This window comes from Panonychus citri, unplaced genomic scaffold, assembly GCF_014898815.1.
Source record: "Panonychus citri isolate SS breed McGregor unplaced genomic scaffold, ASM1489881v1 Contig00110, whole genome shotgun sequence".
In the NCBI taxonomy this organism is placed as follows: Eukaryota; Metazoa; Arthropoda; class Arachnida; order Trombidiformes; family Tetranychidae; genus Panonychus; species Panonychus citri.
Window position 1 is genome coordinate 351,408 of NW_026515515.1, and position 27,112 is coordinate 378,519.

The following is a 27,112-nucleotide window of genomic DNA, read 5'->3' on the forward strand; positions in this document are numbered from 1 at the left end:
TTCTCAATGGATAAATGAGAGGGAAGTTCTAATGGGAGAGGAGCTGGAACTTCATGTTTTCGGGTGATTGGATATTCATTAGGTTTTGGGTATCGATTCGGATAAGAAGTTGATGGCATAAACCGAGAATCACAGGGACGATTCACAATCTTACCTTGATCTTCTTCCATGTTGGTCCTGAGAGAAATTTTCTTTATTTGCTTGGGATGTGATGAGGCTGTGGAATCTAACGATTCAATTGAAATTGAACGTTTAAGAGATGGTTGAGGTTGATGAAAAGGTGAACAAAAGGTAACAGTTTTTAATACACCAGAGTTTTCAGATTCCAAGGGATTTTCTAAATCGATACACGGAAATTTTTGGATTGGAGGAGTTGGTCCACGGCAAGGGATATATTCAAATTCAGAATTACAATCAGAGTCTTCGTCTAATTGAGGGTAAAGAGAGCGAATCAAATGAACTTGAGCACGATGTTGAGTCGAAGGTGAAGTCACAGAAACACTTAGAGGTGTGGGTAAGGATGAGTTGGTTTTGTCCATTTTTATACCAAAGTCAATTAGCTTTTTTAATTGATGATGACAAGGATGATTAAGATGATGATGATTAACAAGATGATAGCGTTGAAAAGCACTTTTAGTAAGTGAACCGGAAGCACTTATGATGATGAGAGAGAATAGCCTAATATAGCTAAAGCTATCACAATTAAACTTGTTACACTTAATCAATTTAACAATTAAAATTTTGTCGAGATTTAAACAAATTTCAATTTGAAGAGAATTTTGAACAAGTAAATCTAAAGATTTGGGAAGATGGAGAAAATTTTCAAAGTAGAAAAGAAAATGGAGAAAATGGAAAATTGAACTTCTAAAGTTAAGTTGTTCTGACCAAAGGGTAAAGTGAAGTGAAACAAAAGATGAAGGCGGGTTAAGGTAACACTTGTTGTCAAGGGTTCCAACTGTGGGAAAATTAATCTTTAGATTAAAGCGACACTTAACATATGTGGTGAATATGGTTGATTGGTCAGGGGGGAAGATAAGAAAATTAATTTCCCTTAATGTTAATTTTAGAGTTTCGATTTTTGAACAATTTAAATCATTGTAATGATAAAAATTAATTTTAATTAATGAATTCAAATTGAGATCATTGTAGTGATAACAATTAGAATTTTGATTTTCTTTAATTAGAAAATTTTCATTATTGTCTATTAACAATGAAAATGTGAACAATACATAAACTTGTTTGTTTTTCAATTGTTGTCGAGTTAGAATCTTTTCTTGATTGTTAACAATTAATTGATTTTGGTCAATTATTTGTTGATCGGCAGTTCGATACTTTCGTTTTGATTTGGCTTTTTGATTAACTAAATTATCATCAGAGTGATTATTAGTTAATTGTTGGGAATTTAAATTTAAATCATCAATTGAAGTTTGAGGAAAATTGTGGATTAAATCATTTAGATTTTCATCATTATTAGGGTCGAATTGGTTAATTAAATTTTCATTAGAAAATTGTTCTTGATTTTCATTATCAATATCACTAAGTGATTGAAATTGTTTTTCTGCTATGGTTTCAATTTCAGGGGAATTAAAATTTTCTACTTCTAAGTAAGAGTCGGGATTAAAGAAATTATCTCTTAGAGATATCATCGAGGGACCTAATTTTCCAGTATATTTCTTAGTGTTAGAAACATTACAGGTAAAGAGATTAAAATTTACTGTGTCGAGTAAAAGTAATGAACCTTTTTTAAGTCCACACACTAAGTAAGGGCCATGATAGCGATTTCTAAGCTTTTTTGAAATTGAGGAATCTATTAGTTCATTTTTTACTAAGAGAAAATCACCAATATTATATGGAGATTGAGGATGAAGGGATTTGGTTCTACTTATTTGGTAAAGTTGTTGAGACTTAAGTCGAGCGTAAGCAAGTTTTCTCGCTTCGACAACATTCACAGGGGAATTGTGGTTGATTGACAGGTAATTATCGAGAGGTTTATTTGGCTCACGACCAAAAACTAAAAAATAAGGGCTGAAACGGGTTATCTTATGAACTGAAGAGTTGATTGCATACAAAGATGCTTGAAGAGCGGGAATTAGATTTTTCGTACCTTTGGTACAAACATAAGTTCTGAGGCGTTCGGCAATTGTTCTGTTGCACCTTTCAACTATGCCTTGAGATTGGGGGTGGTAAGGGTTACTAACATCATGAATAATTCCATGTTTATTCATAAACTTAGAAAATTCTTCGGAGAGAAAATTAGAACCTTGATCTGTTTGGATATGAGTGGGGAATCCAAATAGATGAAAGAATGGAGAGAGGAAATTTATAACTGTTGTAGCAGTTTGATTGAGGGTCATTTTAGCATAAACGAAGCGCGTTAACACATCGACTAAAACTAAAATATATTTCTTTGAATTTCCAATCGTAATTGGACCTTGAACGTCGAGTTCAAATCTCTGGAAAATTTCTGTAGGAATGGGTTTAGCTGAGGGATCTACATAGATGATATTAGAAGGTTTCGCTAAATTACAAGTGATACAAGATTCGCATAATCTTTTCACTTCTTCATAGAGATACTTGCACCAAAATCTTCTTGCAATGTTGAGATAAGTTTTTTCTGTGGCGAAATGTCCACCTAGAGTTGACTCATGTTCGAGCTTGAAAATCTCTAGTAAGATTTCTGGATCAATAACTAATCGGGTTCCAAAGGGGGTTCTTGAATCTTTCCGGTATAAAAGTTTATCTTTTAAAACATATCGCTTTGAAGCGATAGAATCAGGATTTTTCAATTGAGATATTATCTCTTGGACTTCAGGATTCTTTTCCTGAGCATCTCGGATTTTTTCTTTCCATAAAGAAAATTCTGTAGAATTGGATTTGGATTGAGGATGGATGTGAGCAATTTCCGATGAAGTGGAATATAAGATGAGAGGAGGATCTTTAAGTTCATCATAATTGAAGAGTGGAGATTCGAATGATAAGTTAATTAGATTCAGACCGATATCATAAGAGTGATGACAAGTTGGGTCTTCCACATATTCATTTAAGAAAATTTTATCCAAAAATTCTTCTTCTGGATCAATTGTTTTCCTATGGTCCCATTCAGATTGGTACCTGGAGAAACAATCAGGGGGATGAGTAGCACCTTTTTTATATATAACTTTAAAGTTATATGATGAGAGCATTATTGACCATCTTTGAAGTCGGGAATTTTTGAAGTTAATTTTAGTTAACTGACACAGGGCATGGTGGTCAGTTTCGATGAGAAAATGTTCACCATCGAGGAAATGATTGTATTTATAAACACCTACAAGAATTGCCAGTAATTCCTTTTCAGATACACTGTAGTGTAATTGGTGTTTGAGGAGTTTTTGAGAGAAGAAGGAAATTGGAAGCCAATCTTTAATTGCTTCGATTGGATTCTCAGGATTGAAATCTTCCGATTTATCATCTTCCTGAAGCAGAATTCCACCGACTGCAACATCAGAGGCATCGACAGAAATTTTTCGTCGAAGTTGTGGATTGAAATGAACCAACATTGTTGTGTTGATTAATGATGATTTAAGAGAATCTAATGCTTCTTTATCGGCAGGGAGAATTTTAAACTTTCTTTCTTTTGAAATTAATCGATACAGGGGTGCAGCGATAGTTGAGTAATTCTTGATGTACCTACTAAAATAGTTGTAACATCCTAAGAGGGATTGGAGTTCACGTACCGTTCGGGGGTAACGAAAATTGATGAGAGCTTGGACTTTTTTGGGATCAGGTCGAATTCCATCACCTGAAACGAGATGACCTAATAAGAGAATTTCTGTTTGTCCCAAATGACATTTTTCGGGTTTAACTTTCAAGTTGAATTGTCTTAGACGATCCATAACTTGTCTCGTATTAGCGATTAATTCGGAAAAAGTTCTTCCAACAATAGGGATATCGTCGAAATATCCGATGCAATGAACATATTGAAGTCCTTCCAACACTTTATTCATGAAGCGTTGAAATATGAATGGAGCACCAGCGAGTCCCATGGGCAAACGCTTGTATTGATATTTGCCATCCGGTGTGACAAATGCAGTTTTTTCCCTTTCAGAAGGAGGGAGTTCAATTTGGTGGTAACCCTGAGCCAAATCGAAAAGATTGAAGAATTGACCTCCACGAACAACTTCAAGACAGTCGTCGATTCGAGGCATGGGATGTCTCGGAATTTTCGTGAGACGATTGAGGAGTCGATAGTCTGTGACCATTCGATATGTACCGTCAGAGCGGGGAACGAGAAGAGAAGGAGCACCACCAAGTGCATCCGATGGCTCTATTAAGTCGTGTTCCATCATCTCATTGATGATATCGCGAAAAACACCACGACGATGGATATTACAATTGTAAGGTTTTTGGAAGGGAATGATTTGATCTTCAAGATCGATTTTCACTGGACAGATAGATGAAGGTACAAAACCTAAATCGTGTTTGTGTTTTGAGAATACATCATTATATTCATCAAAAAGTTCAAGTAATTGGTCTTGTTGAGAGGGAGAGAGATTAGGGTTTATTCTTGACTTAATTTTCTCAAGAAAAGGTTGAACTTTAAGTTCATGGATTTCGCTTTCACTAACTAATTCGCAGCGGGCAATTAGGGAGTGTTGAGGAAAGTTTTTGAATTTTTCACCATCAGGTGAACTAATCATTTGGAGATGATTGGGATGAATGGAATGAGATGAGACTGGATTAGAATCCAAAATATAATCGGACTGATCATTACCACTAACTTTAATAGCAATGTCTATGATGTGTTCAGTTTCATCAGGGGTACAAAATCTGAAATAAAAATCAGGCTCAGATAATTCAGGAGAATTGGGGTATTCTTTGACGGTGAGACTATATTCATTACCATCAGAGATAATCTTCATAAAGAAGATATGAGCAAACGCATTTCCAAGAAGAAAGACTGGTTCGAACTTTTCACAAATTCGAAACTTGAGAATTCGAGATTCGTCCATGCCATTGTGTTTTAAGATTGCATATGCAAATCCTTGCGAATCAACATACACATTGGATGCAATACCTTTCAAGCTTCGATTAGCCTTGATTACATGAGCTTGGAGTTGTTTGGCTAGAGCAGCATCAATCACACATGCGGAAGCGCCGGTATCTACCAATACTTTTCCTTCCTTAACTCTTGATTTATCAGGCAAGCAAAGGTTGAGGGTAACCTGGGGCATATGGTTAATAGACTCACTACCCAGTTGAGAAATTTGTTTTATATCCTTAGATATTGCGAAACCAACGGCATTATTTCTGAGACCATTTTGAATTGGTTCAGGTGGAGAAGGGGGTCTAACTTCAATAGGAGTGGGATTAGGATTGAATTGGGGAACAATAAAGTTGTTTGGGTTAATTGGATTAATCGGTTGAGTTGCATTATCTTGATTAACCAAACTAACGAAATTGGTTGGGGCAGCATTCGGATTGGGGTTCTGATTTTTGAAGCCTTGATTTTTTGGTTGATAGCTGGGTTTAATACCTGCAGCTTCTTGAGCTTTTCTGTAAGCTAATTTTGCACATTGATCAATGGTGTGATCATCGGCTTTGCAGTAGTTGCAAAATTTTGCATTTGAAGATGCTTGAGGATTTTCTACTTTCTTTTTATAGTAGGGGTTTGAATTAGAATTATTCTTCAGCATTTTTTGGACTGAAGACCTTTCATAGGGTTTCTCATTAATGAGCTTGGGATTAGATGGATTTTTAGGTTTGGGTTTACCTTGATTGTTTTTGTGATCGAAATGAATTCGAGTGAGATGATTGTATATTCGGGTACGATCATCGTTTATACCTAAGGTATAAATATCATCACGGATGTAACGTGGGATATGTTGGAGGAGGAGAGAGTTGAAGAGAGTGTCATTGGTTGGGCCATAAGCTTTGTTGACCAACCGTTTCATGTCGGAGAAAAATTTTTCCGGGTGAAATTCAGGGTTGAACCTACAATTTCGGAGTTCAAAATCTGCCGAATATTGGGATTCGGGAGTCTTGAGTTTCTCAAATAAAGCATCAACATAACTGTTATAATCAGTTATATCATCGAGACCAATAGCACTAGTCTTGATTTCATTAGCCATAGACTTTTGTAGAAGTCTAAGCCGAGTTGGATCATCAACGTTCTCTTTAGAGAGTCTGTCTCGGGTTTTCACTAACCACGAATATTGATCTTCACCAGATCTAAACTCAGGAACATGAGGGTCTGTCTTGAGTTGTTTCATCAGTTCGAGAAAGGTAGATGGAGTTAAATGTTCATTAGAGTGGACGGTTGAAGAGATGGATGGAGTTGAAGGTGGGTTAATGTTAGCACCATTGTTGTTGAGGATGACCATTATTTTATTTAGGACACCGAGAGGAAGAGGAAGAGCAAAAAGTTCTGAGTGAGTGAGGGAAAATATGGTTTCGTTTTCTCGACCAATATTTTTAATGAAAATTTGTATTTCCGATTCCGCGATTTTTTGACCACGAAATTCATGAAGCCAATTAGGGATTTGTTGTTGTTTAAGTTCTACAACGGAAATGTTTAGAACTTCATCTGGAGTAAGAGCTTCACCCATAAGGAGAAGATTGTTTGACACGATGTCGATTAGCTTTTTCTTAGCTAGCGAACGTAATGGCACGGGCACGTTCCATAGTTCGAAGAGAGAAAGAATTTCACCAAAGTTAATATCCTTTAAGGATTTTTGATTCTCAATTACTGTTGAGACACGAGTCGGAGGATGGGGGTTGATGGGAGTCGAGAGAGGTTGTGGTGAATTGGGAACGATAGTTTCGTCACCAGAGATGGATTGATCTTCGGTAAGATCAGGAGGAAGAAGACGCTTAGAGGCCTTCGCAGCGCGAGCAGCACGAGCAGCAGCAGCGCGGAGAGTAGCAGTAACTCTAGATTTTTTAGGAGGCATGTTGGTAAAATGTTGAGGATTTATAATTCAATAGAATTCAGAAACAAGGGGAATTAACACAATAGAAACAATCAGCAATCCTGCCTGGGTCGCCAATTTGTGGGGTAGAGTTTTAGATGGAGGGATGAGATGGATTGATTATCTTTGTAAAGATAGATTTGAGATGAACACTCGGAAAAGTCTGAGACTTTGAATAAGAAGATTACTCAGTTCCACAAAAATAACTGAATTCAAGTTCGTTTAGGATAACTGATTAACACTATTATGTTCACTTATCACTGAAATGATCTATTAAATTAAGGGCAACAATTTACTTAACACAATTGAATTTAATTGAAATTAGAAATTTTGATTGATTAAATGAGTAGTTGTAAGGTTGGTTAATTAACAACGACTAAAGAGAATACAAAGAAAAGATGTTCTTGAAGAACGGATGGTAATGGGGGAAACAAAAATTAGAAATTAAATTGGGGGCGAACAAGATTAAATTTTGATCACTAAAATGATAAAAGAAACAAAGTAAAAGGTTAGACTAATGTCTAGTCATAAGTGAACCTTATGGTCTTTATCTTTGTTCAAGATGAAGTGAACTTTTTAGATAAGCTTGTAGGCTTACCAATGGTAAAAACTAAAAAACAAAAGAAAGAGAAAAGAAAGGGATGAGGAAAGAGAATTTCGGGTCTCTTACTTTGGCGACTTAATTTTAGTCACTTTTAGGTGAAGAGATTTTGTGGTTAAAGACAATAGGAAATTAGGTTAATTGTTGAGTTTTAACAATATGAACTTTCCTAATTATATCTTTAGATATTGGGGATTAACATAATTAAAGAAATTATAATTGTAATTGTTGATTATTGGTTAATCAACCTTAGGATAGTTTAGACAATAATAGTTGTGAATTAAATCAATTATTGATCAGGGATACTAATCAATTGTATTGGACAATTACAACAATTAAAGTTTACAATTATAGTTGAGGGAGGAGATTAACATAAATAGGAAAATTAATTAAATTGAAAATTAAAAGAAAAGCATCTTGGCTAATTAAATCGCGTAATTGACTAATTGTTACGACCAAGATTGAAAATGAAAGGAAAATTAAGAAAATTTAAATATTCAATCAAACACTAAATCATAATAGTGATTGGAATTGAAAGACTGAGGATTTCATGAATTTTATCCTTTCAAATAATAGTAACAAAAATTTTCAAGAACCTTAATTTTCAATTGTAATTCATGTTTCTCATGTTGAGTAGAAGTTGAATGTTGTCCAGAACTATTAGCAAGTGTTGAGTAACAAGTATTCAGGGAAATGAATCTAACAAAGGATGACAGTTTAACCTTAGAAAACATGATTAAGTTCTAATTAATGGTCACTCACTTTCTCTCTTTCAAAGAAGGCGAAAAAGTTTCAGTTTGAATGACCAAACTGTTCATTTCAACATGATCCAATTTACCCTTTACATCTGATTCTGATAACTTGTTTTTCCTCTTCACAAATTAACATCATCTTCATTGTCCAAAAGTTCATCATGATTATCATTTAGCGGAAAATTGTTACTCATAGAATGGTCAGAGAACGAAAGAGAAGCAGACAGTGGGGTGGAGGGGAAAAAATTCCATCATCTTTCCAGAATTTATTATGCATAAGTTAAACATCATTCCAACGATTTCATGAGAAATTATGAGAATCCATCTCCATGATAATCAACTAACAACAATAATTATGAAAACAGTCAATTTCACTGTTGACTATCGATCCAACCAGAATATTCATTGCTCCTTTCATTTCAATTCCCACTCCCACTCTCAAGTTAATATGATTAAATTAAATTCAATACAAGATATTGAGCTAATTTTTCACCCACCCACTAACACCACCAAATCTACCACCTCCTCAACCCTATTTCCATGTTTTTTTCTCCCCAGAACTATCTCATTTTCCCCTGAAAAAATATATATATTCAGTCATCTCCCTATTTCAATCAATGACAGTTATATAAAATAAAAGTTCAATTATATTTAATGTCATCATTAAGCAGAGCTCAGAGTTTAAAAAAAACTTGGGATAATTATAGCAAAGTAAATGATTCAGTTAATGAATTCAATTAATTATTACTTTCTCTCAATTCAATTGCATCATCATCATTATCATGACAACCTCAGTATATTATATATACTATTTTTTGTGTCTTTTTCAAACCATCGATTGACTATAAATACAAGAGTGATCATCATGTACATTGTGTATTATGAATTCAGAACCTGTCAGATACTTGGTGTATTTCTGGTGAAGAGGAGGCAGAAAAAAAAACAACAACACGAACTACACCAACTCTTGGTGAACATTATCGAAGTGGGAATAGAGCTAAAAATGGGTTTCAGATCAAGAAAATTAGATCAACATTCTCATCACAAAGATATTAGAAGTATTAAAATAACATGAAACAAAATTTATCTAATATTTCAACTGAGAATTTGATAAATATCTTGATATCAAAAGTAACGGTAATTTATCAAGTCCACAGATCATACATATTATATGATGAATGAAAATATATACACCTCATAATATGAGCCAAAAAAAGGTAACATACTCACAAGTGAATTTTGCTTTATTTTGATTCTGATTAATTACAATCAAAAGATATTTCTACTTCTATGACAATGATTAATATTATTGGAAAAGGTTTACACACAATTATAACATCAATAGATTATATTTATTATTATTATTATCTGATAAAATTGATAGTAATGATTTTCTATTGATTATTTTGTTTTATCATTATTCCAACATGAAACTGCAACAATTGGATAATCGGATTTATCTAAACTAATGCTGAGTTATTATTATCAATTTTTTCTTCTTCTTCTTTTTCGCTCTCATTATCACGTTAGTTCATTCATTAGGCCATCATCGGCTTAGGAGTTGAATGTTAAAGTGAAATGAAATGAAAAAAAAGACTTAGACACTTTCTAACTAAAATGTTTTTAAATGTATGAAAAATACAAATTGATCAGATAATTTGAAATTATCGCTTAAAGTTATTACATTGAATTAATCTTGATCAAAGTTACATTCTATTGGTGGTTAGAGTAAATTCATTGAACCTAATCGTTAATTTGTAATTTGAATCAATATGATTCCCTGGATTGATTGAGATGATATTAACCTCTAACAATCATCACCTAACTTTATCCACTTCTTCTGCGGGATGATAAAGAGACTTCGATAAAAGGTAAAAGTTGATAGGTGATCAGGAAACAGAGGCTTTTATTTATATACACCACATATACTAGTACAGAAGGAGAGAGAGATTTATGTATCATTGTATTTGTGATTCTGTTGCTGGAATACGATGAAAAAAAGTATAAGAGAAGAGAAAAAAATCTATTTTCTCTTCGCATCACTTAAGTTTATCATCCACTCTCAATGGATTCAGCCGATGACCCTCCCAGAGTATATGATACATATATTTTTGCTCCATATAATATACAAGCTATAACTTTTTTTTATACTCCATTCATTCATATAAAATGGATATCAACTCGCCAATGACCAGGTTACTTTTGGATATATTCAGCTTTTTGTACTCAAACTTTTGTTCATTTTCCATGTTCAACTTGAATATCCACTCATAAGATTGTTTATCAGCAATTTTTTTCTGTCGAATATATTTTTGTATATTCTCTCTTCCTATTCTGTGTCTCTGTCTCGCCCATGAAATCAGCTTTTTTTTCTTCTCCATAATATCATTGTATTCATAATGATACATTTATGGACCTTTTTTTGCCTCAATTCCAGTACCACCCACTAAAAGAAAATCATAATAATAATAATATCACTTCAATGGATATCAAAGAGAACAGAATTTTTTTTCTCCCTTTTGGATTTACAATATCATTCCAATAACCTTGATTCATCCATCTATTTCATTTTTCTTTCCTATTGTAAAGCAACCGAATCAATATAAGATGTTAAATCTGAGAAAATAACAAAACATTGATATTGAAATTGAGTTGTGAATAACATTGAACTTTCAGTTTATCTCTTTTCATGGGTTTTCATCTGAAAATTAACGTTCAAGTCATTCGACTCTCTCTCTCTTTCTTTCTTTCTTTCTGTGGTTTTGGCACGAGCTATTCAAACTGAATGTTATATTAGATAAATGTCGAAATACATTAGTTTTGTTCTTGACAATGTAAACTAATCAATTGCTCATCGATGGTCACAATATGAGCAAATGAATCTACACTGTGAAAGGCGAGAAATCTGATTAATATCATATTGATCAGAATAGTTCTGTATAGAAAGGTAAAATATCAAATCGAAATGAATAAAAGCGAATTAAATTGAATTTATTGTTTGATTATTACTTGTGTCCACACAATGTTCAAGTTCACTGACCACAAGAGAAAACTTTTTTTGTCGAAATTTTTTCTTCAGACTTTTTTTCTCCATCTTCTCCAGACCAATATCAATGTTGGTGGTGGTGAGTAGGGAAAAAAGTATGTCTTGAAATATTATATCCTCGAAAAATCTAAAAAGAATATGTGTGTCCCCTGTAAGAGAAATTTGTAACCATGAGAAAGAAAAGAGAGAAAAATAAACAATAACTCTGGAAGGAGAAATATAAACAAACAAACGATGAAAAATTTTTCTAAAAAAGTGAAGAGAGAGAGAGAGAATTACAAAATTCTCATGATGATGGGATGAATTGAGAAAAGAAAAGAAAATTAGACAGAAATTCACTTTGGAAATCTGAGAAGCACTAATTCTCTCTCTCTCTCTCTTCGCCAGTACCAAAATATAATCAACAGGGATACACAAAAAAAGTTCTGTAAGCTTAGACTCATGAAAATTGTGACTGTCCATTGTAAGCGATTAATGATCATATCTATTATTTTTTTTCCTCAAATTCTGTGTTGATAGTTTACTATCATAAGTAACCATAAGTTTCACATGATTTCAATGGACTTTTATTGTAACCTTTGATCCTGTAGAACTTTTTTGTTCTTCTTGTCCCTCAAATTTATCGTCCTAATATAATGACCATGATATCGTATCATCATTACAAGATCATCTGTTCACTATTCTTTGATACCCTCAAGTGCAGAATAACGATTTCCCTTTTGACTTTATTCCTCCTTCTTACTTCTCTATTCCCATAGATTTAGATAGATGTATTTTCCTTATCACCATTTCAAGTTTATTGAATGAACAAGGAAAAGGATGAAAAGCATTTAGCTGAAAATTATTTTTGCAAGAATACAAATGTTTCCATTTCAATGGAATGGATTTTGATTTACTCACAGGGAGACTTAAGACGAATAAGAACTGAAATGGAAGATGAAAATTTTCACTCTTCTTTTTGTTCACATTAAGTTGAATAAACCTTGAATTTCATGAACAGGGTGAAAGAAATTCAAGAAGAAGAAGAAGAAGAAGAAAATCAACCAACAGAATATAAACTTATAGGCAAATAACGATAATATCAAAATACAATAAAATGTAATCTAAAAGTTGTCTAGAGTTCAAATCAATTCCATGTAATCATAATGAGACTGACCATTGTATTCACATTCTGTGTATTGAGGAGTAACAATGATCTCTAATATTCTATTATAAATGTTATAATAACATGAATGAGAATTAGATTATTCAGAATGTCCAAATAATAATACAATACATCCTACGTTTGTTTCTTTACGTAAATTAGTTTCCCTTTTTATCTCCATCCCTTTGGAAAAATAAGATTTCCTTTGATTACCACAAAATATGGTGACCATTTCATTCCCAGAGTAAAAACATAAGACCCATAGAATTAGAAATAAAATCAACCATCAAGTTATCCTCTCAACGGAAACAGTTTCTCTCCTCTTATTTGGTCATTTGAGCTCATCATCATCATCATTATTATTATCATTTACCTCTATCTCCCTTTTCTTATTCATTCTTACCCTCTCTTCAACGAATTCAACATCACCTTCAACTGAATTTGAGAATACAAGTCAATTGGTAATATCATTTATTTGAATGAAACATTTCCCTTATCCATACTATTATGCTTTCTCAACTTATGGGCCAATTTCACCACCAATTTCATTCAAAAGTAACATTCAAACAAACTAATATCATTTGTTGATTGATAGACACAAAATCCTAATCATCAAATATTATATATTGCATCATCACCATGGAAAATGTTTAGATATTATTATTTGTTGAGGGTTATTTTATCATCCAAAACGTAGCACTCTTTATATGAAATAATTTTCTAGAAATTGACCGAAATTTTTGGTTAGAAGAAGAAAAAAATGAATAGTCCTAAAGATATTAGAAGATGAGGGAGAGAAAAAGTTTTCTTTTTCTATTTTTCCAATGGAAATTGCTTATTTGACACATATATCAATATTTTGGTACACTTTTGATAGCAAATTCCCAATTGAACTTTCTCAATCCATGATAAAAGTAAAAAGTTATACAGAGAAAAAAATTGATTTAATCTCAAGTAACTAGAGTAACGTAGTTATTGCCAAGCTTAACCTTTAATCCTTGAAAATGTAAATAATTTTTTTCTTCTCCGATCATCAATATCCTTTGCAAACTCATTTTCGAAACTGAAGAAATAGCATTTTTTACTAGTCAGAATCATTGCGAATCAGACAAACAAAATCACATTAACAAGAATATCTTATATTATCATATATGTAATATATCATAATAAGGATTGAAAATCAACATTTCCATTGAAACTTTGTGACTTTAACATTCACATAAATTGTACATGGAAAAGTTTATGATGAGTAAGAACTTTTTCTATTTCAGACTGATTAGTTCATTTTGATAAATTTTGAAACCTCAGTTATTACCCTCAAGTAATTTGGGTATAATATTTGATTATACAGGGCTATTCAGCTATTTTCGCCGATGTTTTTTGAGATTTTCTCAGCAACCAAGAGTCAAAGAGACTCGAGACTTGAGTGGTATCAGTTTGAGCGATACTCAATTGTCATATTAAAAGATCAAGGTCATTAAGGTCACTGGTAAATTAACGCGTTTCAAGGTCATTTGATGGTCATTTTATGATTTTCCAAGCTTATTCATCCTTGGTTAAGATTTTGAAATTGTAACTGTCAATGAGAAGATATTGCAGTTTAATCATAATATCTTCATAATTTTATGCTAACTAATTATGAACAATTTCACTCAATGAACTTAATGAATGACATTTGCATGTTATCCTTATTTTAGCAGTTTGTATACAGTAGTATGTGTAGCAAAGCGGTATGAGATCCATTTTTGCCTTTCTTGAAATGTCAAAAAACCAAATACCAACAATCATAAAGTAAACTAATTGAGAAATCCATTGATTTGATGAGAATTCACCTTGGGATTTGCTTAGTGTAACAGCATCTACTTATTTACAGAATGTATTTGACATAATGATGAAGAAAGGGCGTAATGATCAATATATAATAGTAACAATGGTAAAACGAATACTGAAGGCTAAAAATATAAAAACACTTTTGACCCACCACAAGTTCAACACATCACTTCTCAGGATAGAAACTCATAGATGCTCCTCCCAATTTAGTAGATATTTGTAATACACTTTGAAGGAACTGGGAGTGATGTGGAAGGTGATCAAGTCGATAAGCCAAAAAAAATGAGAAAAGAATAAAAAAACTTAAAGGTAACTGATGATGATAAAGTCGAAGATTAAGGGATCCATGATCATCTCCATGAAATCTATTATATCAGATTCCTTGGAACCTCAAAAACATTTTCAAACTTAACTTCATCTTAATAGTTTCATCATCTTTTTCTTCATGCATCTTGGAGTTTTTTTTCATTCTTTTCCCTTTCCTCTTTCCTCTTTCCTCTTTTCTCACTTTCTCTCTCTCTTACAACTTTCTTACATTTTCTATTCCATTATTTCCACTGTTCCAACGAATCGTTCTTTCTTTATATAGATTATCAGCAACATATAAGTAAAAAGAATAAAAAAATACATCTATTCTTTTCATTCTGATTTCTGCTCTCTTCATCCTCTTTTTTACATCTTTATCTTATTTCTGAGGTTCGTCTGCAATTGTTTCCATCATTTGGCATCACATCAACATTCAGTTCCAACAAGAATCATAGGAAAAGGTAACATACTATCAAGAAGGTTGATAAGATACAACTGCCAACTCTATCCCCACACAATATATTTATCTACATATAAGCTGAATATAAAATAAGATTGTTGTTATTTCCATTGAAGAAAAGAGAGACAGAAAGAAAAGAATAAAAAAAAACAAAATTATTCCATTCCAAGATTTGAGAATACGAACAGAGAAGCAAAATTTTCCTTCTTCAATTTTAGGCCAGAAAAAAAGAGGCAATCGATTAATATATTCTAATGGCAATCCTGGTTTTGAAAGTTTTCGAGAGTCGAAAAGTTTTTTTATTTTCCATACTGAACATTGTGTATGTGTGTGGGAAGAAAAGTTCTAGAGATATTCAGATTCATATTCATACAAATATCAACGTTACAATCATTAGATGAAATTTCCAAGAAAAATATTTACCAGAGATAAAAGAGAGAAGAAAAAAGATGAGAACAGAAATAAGAACTTTTTTTGCGACAAATCCAACAAATAGAAAGACTCAATTGCTACAGATTGAAGTAAATTGTTACTTGTACGTGGTGTTTTCTGTATTCACCTTGAATCTTGAAATATGCTTAACTTAATCTCGATAGAGTTACCATGTAATCATCAAGAAGTCTTATATGCTGATAATGATTATCTCGTATCATGTTCAGCATTTTTATTCACTTTTTTCTCTTCTTTTCTACAATTCAATGTGAGAAAAAAAAACTTTTCTTTACCATCATTTCACCACAGAGTAGAAAAAAAAGTTCTTGTCTTTTTATCGTTTGTGTTACAATTGGGAGATATACTGTATATGTTGACTGAGAAAATGATAAGCAAGATGGATCATCTTCATCCAGATTCTCATCAGTAATCATCATTTTCTTTTTTTTCTGCTCAACAAGACAAATGCATGATGATAATGATGATGATGGTTTCTGTTGATGAGCGTAAAGTGATTTCAAAATGATATTCTCCTTGCGATTGAAAAAAAATCGAAGCAAAAAATCATCGATGATGATAACTGATTTTCAATTCCACACGAAATCTGTTCAACTTCAATCAAATCCATTTGAATTTGAAACATGATTGAAATTTAAAGGCTTTTGCCAAACCATCATCATCATCATCTTCTTCTTTTTCTTCTTCTTTCTCTTAGTGTATAGCTTAGAATACTTAAAGAGGCAAAAAGTTACTCAGTTGATCAAGAAATTTCGATATCTATGAATACCCAAGGAATGGAAAATTGTTTAATGATAATTCCAACTCAAAATCTCTTTATATTGTAATCATCTTTTACTTTTTCTCTCTTTTTTGCGATTCTTTTTTTCTCCTCATCATCACTATGCCATTGGAAAAGGGAGCGAAAAATTCAGTCATGCGATTTTTTATTACCATTTTCACCATTTCATCTCTCTCTCTCTCTCTCTCATATTCGTCCCTGTCTCACTATTCTCTTCATCATCATCATAAATGTTCCAACTTCATCTACTATTATGTGAATGCTCATTGAAACGGATTAAATCAACAGAAAATTTTTCTTCATTTACTATTCCACATATTATTATGTAATATGTATTCACTTTCAATCCAGTGTCTCTGTCTTTTTTGTCTAATATTTGCGTTCATCATCCTCCTCTTCCTCCTTCTCCTCCCATCTCCTTCTTACAATCTAATCATCAGCTACTACACAATCAAAATCACATCATCATTATTACTCATGCTAACAATAAATCTCATTAACCTTTACCAGAAATAAAATACATAAAAAAAAGGTAACATGGACACACAGGGAAATACAAATTAGATTCATTATCGATTGAACATTTGAAATGTACTCTGTAGATTAATGAAGTATTTATAATACATCTGTAATATAAATATTTTATTAACAAGTGATTATTAAACATGAATTGAAACTTAAATGAAACAATAGATAAATCATATTCCGAAAATATCATCTCTCTCTCTCTCTCTCTCTCTCTCTCTCTCTCTGATCCCATTCAGAGTTTGTATACTTTTGATCCTATCTCGATCTCTTAGCCCTCAGAGTTTCACAAATTGTGATTACTGAAAACTGTTTCCCTCAATCGTTTCAAGTCGATTATTTTTATCCATGATGTTCATATATCCATACACATACACACATACACACAAAAGTTTCACCAATTCTCAGAGAAATGATGAAGATGATGCTTATATTTCACCCTAAAGTTGATCCTCAATTTTTTCAACTTACTTTTGCTTCAAATAATCGAGATAATTTTTCATGTTTTCGCAAAGAGAAATAATTTTTTTTTTCATCTTTCTTTTTCCTTTATCATTTTCCTCTTATTTCCTGTTTATCTTTTCGGTCCAATTTCAGGTCGAGCATATTTCAATTTACACAATCGACCAGCATTTTTACAAATTGATCCTATTAAATTGATGGATGCTGGTGTCTATAGATGTCGAGTCGATTTTAAAAAGGCGCGAACATTAAACACTGTAATTAGTCTTAAAGTAATTGGTAAGTAAATAAATAATCAATATATAAAAACAATTTTTCTCCAACTCAATTCTCAATTTATATTCTTTCATAAATCAGTTCCACCAGAAGAACCAATAATAACTGATGTCCAAGGGAATGAATTAAGAGGACTTATTGGTCCATACAATGAAGGTGATGAGCTTCGACTTGTCTGTGTAACTGTTGGTGGTAAGTTCAATTCATTATATTAATAATATCAAACTTTTCTTTTGGATAACTTGACCATAATATCATGTTGATCATTTTTTTTGACATCATTTTGTATCTTTTTGCATAATATTAACTCATTAACCTCAACAAAAAACAAGTAGACTACTACAAAGTAGTGGTTTTAAATTAAAAGATACTAATTAGTTTTACCTTTGAAATATGTTAAATTGCCACGAACTAAAATGAACATTAAATTAATTAAAAGTAAACAATCAAAAATGATCACTCAAGTGTGTCCGAGTAAATTTTCATTACATTAGCAGAATCTTTTTTTTTACTTACCTGTAAAGTTTTCTGATTTAATGAACTTTAATCAATGGATTGATTTTTGTATTCAAATTCATTCATTTAAAAGTTTAAAGTGATAATCAAATTTTTGAGGGAAAAAATTTCGTTCTCACTTTTAATTGAAATGTTTTTCAATCTCTCCTGTTTAGTATTATAACGGTAAATGGATGATTATTATTATTTGTTGGTTTATTAGAGTTAATTTTCAAGTTAAATCTACTTGATTAACAGCAATTTAATCATTGGAATCATTTCGTTAAGCGTTTTCAACTTTTTCATTTTTACCCATAAGCTTAACATGGGAACTCATTATTTTCAAGTCTTTTTTTCTTCCCCTTTATTATTTAGATAATTAATTGTACATCAACTTGTAGCTCTTGATTAGTACATTCAGACAATATATAAACATAATTGATTGGTTAATTGATTCAAAAGTAATTAACCAAAAACTCTGATTTTTGGTCAATAATTGAGGTTTAGTTGAACACTTGGGACACAGACACGATAATCATGAAAACACAGAATTAGATTATCATTAGGGTATCATTAGAAAGATAATTAATCAGTGAATCGACTGATATAATTATCTTCAATATAACATAAATAACGACCAAGTTATGACCATTTACATTTGGTCAATTCTCACAATCACAATTAACCATTTTCGCTTAATTACGCTTCTCTCTTTCTCTCTATGATTTAATTATCTTTATATTATTATTATTATTATAATTATTCATCTTAAGACGATTGTTATCATTACCAATATCCATTAGGAGCTTCAACTATTTTCTTTGTTGCTCCAACCGCCAACTTACTTTCTCTCTCTCTTTGTCTATTTTCCCTCTCTTACTCTCTCTCATGTTCTCTGTCTTTTTCTTTCTCTCTAAACAACAACAATAACCAACCGACAACATAATCCAAATATTCAAACGAACCAATAACTTTAAAATGTTTTCTCAACTGTTTTTCTCTCCGTATAAAAACCCAAACCAAATTAAATAAAATTGTCTTTAGTTGATGAACGTAATTGTGTTAACATCTCTTTTCATTTCTCTTCTTGTTTTAATCAATTACTTGATTGTGTTTAAATTATCACTAAAATTGAAGTAATTATCCAACTAAAACCAACAGGTTATGGGCTCAGTCATCTTCCTGTTCAACTGCTAATCTGAAAAGAAAGAAAAATATTAATAGTAAATTTGTTTACCTTCTTTACTTACCTTTTATTTGTTAACTTACCTTTGTGATTAGTTAATTGTCTCAACAATTTACTTGTGTATCTTTTTATTATTGAAAATTTCAATTTCAATATATCATCATCATGATTGAATCATCAGAAATGATTACAATGAAACTTACTACAGATAATTATCTCCATTGGAAAGCTTACATACAAGCGGTGCTACAATCTAAAAATGTTTGGGAGATTGTGAAAGGTGAAACTTTGTGTCCGGCTGCTTTTACTGGAGAGGAAGCTCAAGCTGAAAGAGCAACAGAAGTTACAAAGAGAAATAAATCAATCGCTGATTGGAAAACAAGTGATGCTCTTGCTAGAATGTTGATCATCAATTCAATTGACAAAGATCATATTAACCTCATCATCAACTGTTTAACTTCAAACGAAATGTACAACAGTATTGTTAATCACCGAGAACAAAGGACAACCACCAATGAATGGAGGATAAGACGTAAGTTGACCGATTTGAGATTCACATCTTCACATACAGTAACAAGTTATTTCGCTGAACTCGAGGCAATTGTTAAACAAATGAAAGATCTTGGAATTAACATTGATGATAATTCCTTAATGGTAAAAGTTCTTGATGATCTTCCTTCTTATTTTCAGTCATTTCGTCAGGCAATTGAGATTGCAATTACTGCGGGTACTGTTGTTACATTGAAAAATTTAAAAAGTCAGTTGCTTGTGAATGAAAAGAGAAATGAAAATGAAACAAATCAGAAACATGGTGAAGCTTTGGTTTCCAGAAATTTCAGCAGAAATAAATTTCAACCTAAAGGTAGACATTGTTGGATTTGTAAGAAAACAAATCATTTAGCTCATAATTGTCGCTACAGAAATCAGAATAATAATAATAATGATCAAAATCAAAACAATAATAATAATCAAAAGCAGCAATTGTCTGGTAATTCTGGTAATTCTGGTAACTCTGGTAATTCAGGTAATTCTGGTAATTACAACCAAAAACAAAATAACAGCAACAACAATAAGAAAAATTTCAAGATGAACAAAAATAATAATTATAATAAAAAATTCAACAATTTCAACAATAACAATCAAAAAGTAAATCATCATTTTGCAAATAATGTTCAAGATGAATCAAATGATGATGAAGATCAGATAAATGATAATTTTTCTCTGTTAATTAATGAACATGAAGATAATAATAATCAATGGTTACTCGATACTGGAGCTTCTTACCATTTAACCAGTAATTTCAATTGTTTAACTAATTTAGTTGAATTAAGTGAACCGATTGCACTTACCATTGGTGATGGCAAACAAATTGAAGGTTTAGCCAAAGGTGATGTTCATGTTGATTGTTATGATGGGAATCAATGGATTCCATGTAAACTTACCAATGTCTTGTTTGTGCCTAAACTTGGTAATTTTAATCTGTTTTCTTGGGGACAAACAGTAAGTAAAGGGTTTGGATTGAGATCAACACCCGATTTAACTTGTATCTATGAATTAGAATCTGGTAAAATTGTTACAGTCGCAGAGAAATTTGGTAACACTTTCAAGTTAATGATAAGATTGAGAAAAATGAAAGATAATCTTGCTAATGTTGCAAAGGTTGATACATTGAGTGATTGGCACAAAAGATTAGCTCATGTTAATGTATACAAGATAATTCAAATGTCAAATGATGGGATCTTACCGAAAATTAGAATTGATTATGAACCAAGTCAATTTGTTTGTGAAGGTTGTGTAAAAGGTAAAATGACCCGAAAAAGTTTCAAAACAGTTAAGCCACGAATCGTTGAGGTTGGTGAGGCCTTACATTGTGATCTTCAAGGTCCAATAAGTGAACCTTCATTGAATGGGAGCAAATTCGCCTTAGTAATAAAAGATGAACGAAGTGATTATCGATGTGTATTTTTCCAAAAGTTTAAATCTGAATCTTGCGAGAATTTAGAAAAGTTCATCATGTACACTGAAAAAATGACTGAAAATAGGGTGAAAATTGTCAGAACTGATAATGGTAAAGAGTTCGTAGACGTTAGAGTTAGAACTTTGTTTGCAAATAATATTTGTCACGAATTGAGCGCTCCTTATACAGCTGAACAAAATGGTAGAATCGAAAGAGAAAATCGAACAATTAGTGAATTGACAAGATCAATGTTACTTACCAACAATTTGCCAAGATTCCTCTGGGCAGAAGCGATGGCTACTGCTGTTTATGTGTTGAACCGAATTCCAAGTAAAGGTCAACGAAACGTTACTCCTCTTGAACTTTTCACCAAAGAAAAACCTAAATTTAATCATCTTCATCCATTTGGTTGTGTTTGTTGGACCAAAGTTCCAGATAATCTAAGAAAGAAATGGGATCCTAAGGGAAAGAAGTGTATCTTCGTTGGTTACACGAAAACAAGTAAAAATTATCGTGTTTTTGATCCAACAACCAATAAGGTATTCGTTACCGCGAATATAAAATTCATTGAGAATAATTGTAATGCTGAGAAAGTTATTGATGAAATAATTAATGAAGATGAAACTAATCTTGAAGAGATTTGTAAAAATGATGATAAAAATGAAGATGATGTTGATTTTGATGATAATCAAAGTGACACGACTGAGATAATTGAAGATCCACCTGAAACAGTTGATTGGTCAAAAGATTTAAATAATATTGTGTTACAAGCCGTTGTTACCAATCATGAGCCAATTAATTACGATGAAGCTCTTGCATCACCAGAAAAAGATAATTGGATGAAAGCAATGAAAGAGGAAATGATGTCAATTAAGAAAAATAATGTTTACACCTTAGTTGATTTACCTGAAAATAAAAAGTGTATTCAGTGTCGTTGGGTTTACCGAATTAAACGAAATTTGGATGGTACAATTGATCGATATAAAGCAAGACTAGTTGCTAAGGGATTTTCCCAGAAACCTGGTATCGACTATTTCGAAACTTTTAGTCCCGTTGCCCGATATGATACTATTCGCGCCATTCTCTCGATTGCTACTTACCTGAAAATGGACTTGATCCAATTCGACATCAAGACGGCCTTCCTCTATGGTGATCTACATGAAGAAATTTATATGGTTCAACCTCCTGGTTTCGACGATGGTACTGATCGTGTTCTGAAATTAAGAAAAGGTCTTTATGGACTTAAACAAGCGCCAAGACAGTGGAATGAAAAAGTAAACAATTTCTTTAAAAATAATAATTATCATCAATGTGAAGCTGATAAATGTTGTTTTGTTAACAATGATGATGGCTTAACTATTTGCATCATCTATGTTGACGATGGTCTAATTGCTTCAACGAATCAACAACAATTAACAAAATTAATCAACAATTTAAAACAATCATTTGAGGTAAAAGTTCACAAACCTCAAGTTTTCGTTGGTATGGAGATCCATCAAAGTGAAAATAAATCAACAATTAAAATTAAACAATCTAATTACATCAAAGAACTGCTAAAAAGGTTTAATATGGATCAATGTAAACCACTATCAACACCAGGTGATACTAACATCAAACTTTTCCCTTCAATTAAACCACCTGATACTAATTATCCTTACCAAGAAGCCGTTGGTGCTCTTCTTTATTTGTCAATCATCAGTCGACCTGACATTACCTTTATGGTTAATAAGGCAAGTCAATTTAATTGCCGTTATGATGATACTCATTGGAAAGCTATAAAAAGGATATTTAGATATTTACAAGGATCGATCAACAAAGGGATAACATATTCATCTACATCATCAAATTTTCATCTAATTGGTTATTGTGACGCCGATTATGCTGGTGATTCTGATACTCGTAAATCTACATCAGGATTTGTTGTGACCTTAGGTCAATCACCAATTTCTTGGGCATCGCGTTTACAAAAATCTGTCGCTCAATCGACCACCGAAGCTGAATATGTTGCTATCGCCGATTGTACTAAGGATATTTTGTGGTACAAACAACTACTAAAAGAACTCAAAGTCCCAATTGAGACTCCTGTCAAAATTATGAGTGACAATCAAGGAGCAATTAAATTAACAAAAAATTCAATTTTCCACAAACGAACGAAACATATTGATGTTCGTTATCATTTCATTCGAGACTATCAAGAGAAAGGTGATATTGTGATCAACTTTATTCCCACCGATAAACAACCGGCTGATATGCTTACCAAGTGTTTATGTTCACCGTCATTGACAAAATGTTGTGACTATTTAAATGTCAACTAAGTTTGTGCTTGGAGCAAGGGAAGGTGTTGGTTTATTAGAGTTAATTTTCAAGTTAAATCTACTTGATTAACAGCAATTTAATCATTGGAATCATTTCGTTAAGCGTTTTCAACTTTTTCATTTTTACCCATAAGCTTAACATGGGAACTCATTATTTTCAAGTCTCTTTTTCTCCCCCTTTATTATTTAGATGCTCATTTGTACATCAACTTGTAGCTCTTGATTAGTACATTCAGACAATATATAAACATAATTGATTGGTTAATTGATTCAAAAGTAATTAACCAAAAACTCTGATTTTTGGTCAATAATTGAGGTTTAGTTGAACACTTGGGACACAGACCCGATAATCATGAAAACACAGAATTAGATTATCATTAGGGTATCATTAGAAAGATAATTAATCAGTGAATCGACTGATATAATTATCTTCAATATAACATAAATAACGACCAAGTTATGACCATTTACATTTGGTCAATTCTCACAATCACAATTAACCATTTTCGCTTAATTACGCTTCTCTCTTTCTCTCTATGATTTAATTATCTTTATATTATTATTATTATTATAATTATTCATCTTAAGACGATTGTTATCATTACCAATATCCATTAGGAGCTTCAACTATTTTCTTTTTTGCTCCAACCGCCAACTTACTTTCTCTCTCTTTGTCTATTTTCCCTCTCTTACTCTCTCTCATGTTCTCTGTCTTTTTCTTTCTCTCTAAACAACAACAATAACCAACCGACAACATAATCCAAATATTCAAACCGACCAATTACTTTAAAATGTCTTCTCAACAGTTTTTCTCTCCGTATAAAAACCCAAACCAAATTAAATAAAATTGTCTTTAGTTGATGAACGTAATTGTGTTAACATCTCTTTTCATTTCTCTTCTTGTTTTAATCAATTACTTGATTGTGTTTAAATTATCACTAAAATTGAAGTAATTATCCAACTAAAACCAACAGGTTATGGGCTCAGTCATCTTCCTGTTCAACTGCTAATCTGAAAAGAAAGAAAAATATAAATAGTACATTTGTTTACCTTTTTTTTTCTACTTACCTTTTTTTACTTACCTTTTGTGATTAGTTAATTGTCTCGACAATTCACTTGTTTTGTGTTTGCTTGTGTATCTTTTTATTATTGAAAATTTCGATTTCAATATATCATCATCATGATTGAATCATCAGAAATGATTACAATGAAACTTACTACAGATAATTATCTCCATTGGAAAGCTTACATACAAGCGGTGCTACAGTCTAAAAATGTTTGGGAGATTGTGAAAGGTGAAACCTTGTGTCCAGCTACTTTTACTGAAGAGGAAGCTCAAGCTGAAAGAGCAACAGAAGTTACAAAGAGAAATAAATCAATCGCTGATTGGAAAACAAGTGATGCTCTTGCTAGAATGTTGATCATCAATTCAATTGACAAAGATCATATTAACCTCATCATCAACTGTTTAACTTCAAACGAAATGTACAACAGTATTGTTAATCACCGAGAACAAAGGACAACCACCAATGAATGGAGGATAAGACGTAAGTTGACCGATTTGAAATTCACATCTTCACATACAGTAACAAGTTATTTCGCTGAACTCGAGGCAATTGTTAAACAAATGAAAGATCTTGGAATTAACATTGATGATAATTCCTTAATGGTAAAAGTTCTTGATGATCTTCCTTCTTATTTTCAGTCATTTCGTCAGGCAATTGAGATTGCAATTACTGCGGGTACTGTTGTTACATTGAAAAATTTAAAAAGTCAGTTGCTTGTGAATGAAAAGAGAAATGAAAATGAAACAAATCAGAAACATGGTGAAGCTTTGGTTTCCAGAAATTTCAACAGAAATAAATTTCAACCTAAAGGTAGACATTGTTGGATTTGTAAGAAAACAAATCATTTAGCTCATAATTGTCGCTACAGAAATCAGAATAATAATAATGAGCAAAATCAAAATAATAATAATAATCAAAAGCAACAATTGTCTGGTAATTCTGGTAATTCTGGTAACTCAGGTAATTCTAGTAATTACAACCAAAAACAAAATAACAGCAACAACAATAAGAAAAATTTCAAGATGAACAAAAATAATAATTATAATAAAAAATTCAACAATTTCAACAATAACAATCAAAAAGTAAATCATCATTTTGCAAATAATGTTCAAGATGAATCAAATGATGATGAAGATCAGATAAATGATAATTTTTCTCTGTTAATTAATGAACATGAAGATAATAATAATCAATGGTTACTCGATACTGGAGCTTCTTACCATTTAACCAGTAATTTCAATTGTTTGACTAATTTAGTTGAATTAAGTGAACCGATTGCACTTACCATTGGTGATGGCAAACAAATTGAAGGTTTAGCCAAAGGTGATGTTCATGTTGATTGTTATGATGGGAATCAGTGGATTCCATGTAAACTTACCAATGTCTTGTTTGTGCCTAAACTTGGTAATTTTAATCTGTTTTCTTGGGGACAAACAGTAAGTAAAGGGTTTGGATTGAGATCAACACCCGATTTAACTTGTATCTATGAATTACAATCTGGAAAAATTGTTACAGTCGCAGAGAAATTCGGTAACACTTTCAAGTTAATGATAAGATTGAGAAAAATTAAAGATAATCTTGCTAATGTTGCAAAGGTTGATACATTGAGTGATTGGCACAAAAGATTAGCTCATGTTAATGTATACAAGATAATTCAAATGTCAAATGATGGTATCTTACCGAAAATTAGAATTGATTATGAACCAAGTCAATTTGTTTGTGAAGGTTGTGTAAAAGGTAAAATGACCCGAAAAAGTTTTAAAACAGTTAAGCCACGAATCGTTGAGGTTGGTGAGGCCTTACATTGTGATCTTCAAGGTCCAATAAGTGAACCTTCATTGAATGGGAGCAAATTCGCCTTAGTAATAAAAGATGAACGAAGTGATTATCGATGTGTATTTTTCCAAAAGTTTAAATCTGAATCTTGCGAGAATTTAGAAAAGTTCATCATGTACACTGAAAAAATGACTGAAAATAGGGTGAAAATTGTCAGAACTGATAATGGTAAAGAGTTCGTAGACGTTAGAGTTAGAACTTTGTTTGCAAATAATAATATTTGTCACGAATTGAGCGCTCCTTATACAGCTGAACAAAATGGTAGAATCGAAAGAGAAAATCGAACAATTAGTGAATTGACAAGATCAATGTTACTTACCAACAATTTGCCAAGATTCCTCTGGGCAGAAGCGATGGCTACTGCTGTTTATGTGTTGAACCGAATTCCAAGTAAAGGTCAACGAAACGTTACTCCTCTTGAACTTTTCACCAAAGAAAAACCTAAATTTAATCATCTTCATCCATTTGGTTGTGTTTGTTGGACCAAAGTTCCAGATAATCTAAGAAAGAAATGGGATCCTAAGGGAAAGAAGTGTATCTTCGTTGGTTACACGAAAACAAGTAAAAATTATCGTGTTTTTGATCCAACAACCAATAAGGTATTCGTTACCGCGAATATAAAGTTCATTGAGAATAATTGTAATGCTGAGAAAGTTATTGATGAAATAATTAATGA

At 32.0% G+C, this 27,112-nt stretch overlaps 1 protein-coding gene across 2 annotated transcripts in view; it reads left to right on the top strand.

Moving 5' to 3' along the window:
- LOC128389701 (uncharacterized) overlaps window positions 1-27,112 on the top strand; it is a 181,276-nt gene that overhangs the window by 112,181 nt on the left and 41,983 nt on the right. For both annotated transcript variants that reach the window (XM_053349327.1, XM_053349329.1), the window contains exons 4-5: window positions 17,440-17,583; window positions 17,662-17,772. In XM_053349327.1, the coding sequence (XP_053205302.1) occupies window positions 17,440-17,583; window positions 17,662-17,772 (255 nt within the window). The remainder of the gene's footprint in view (window positions 1-17,439; window positions 17,584-17,661; window positions 17,773-27,112) is intronic.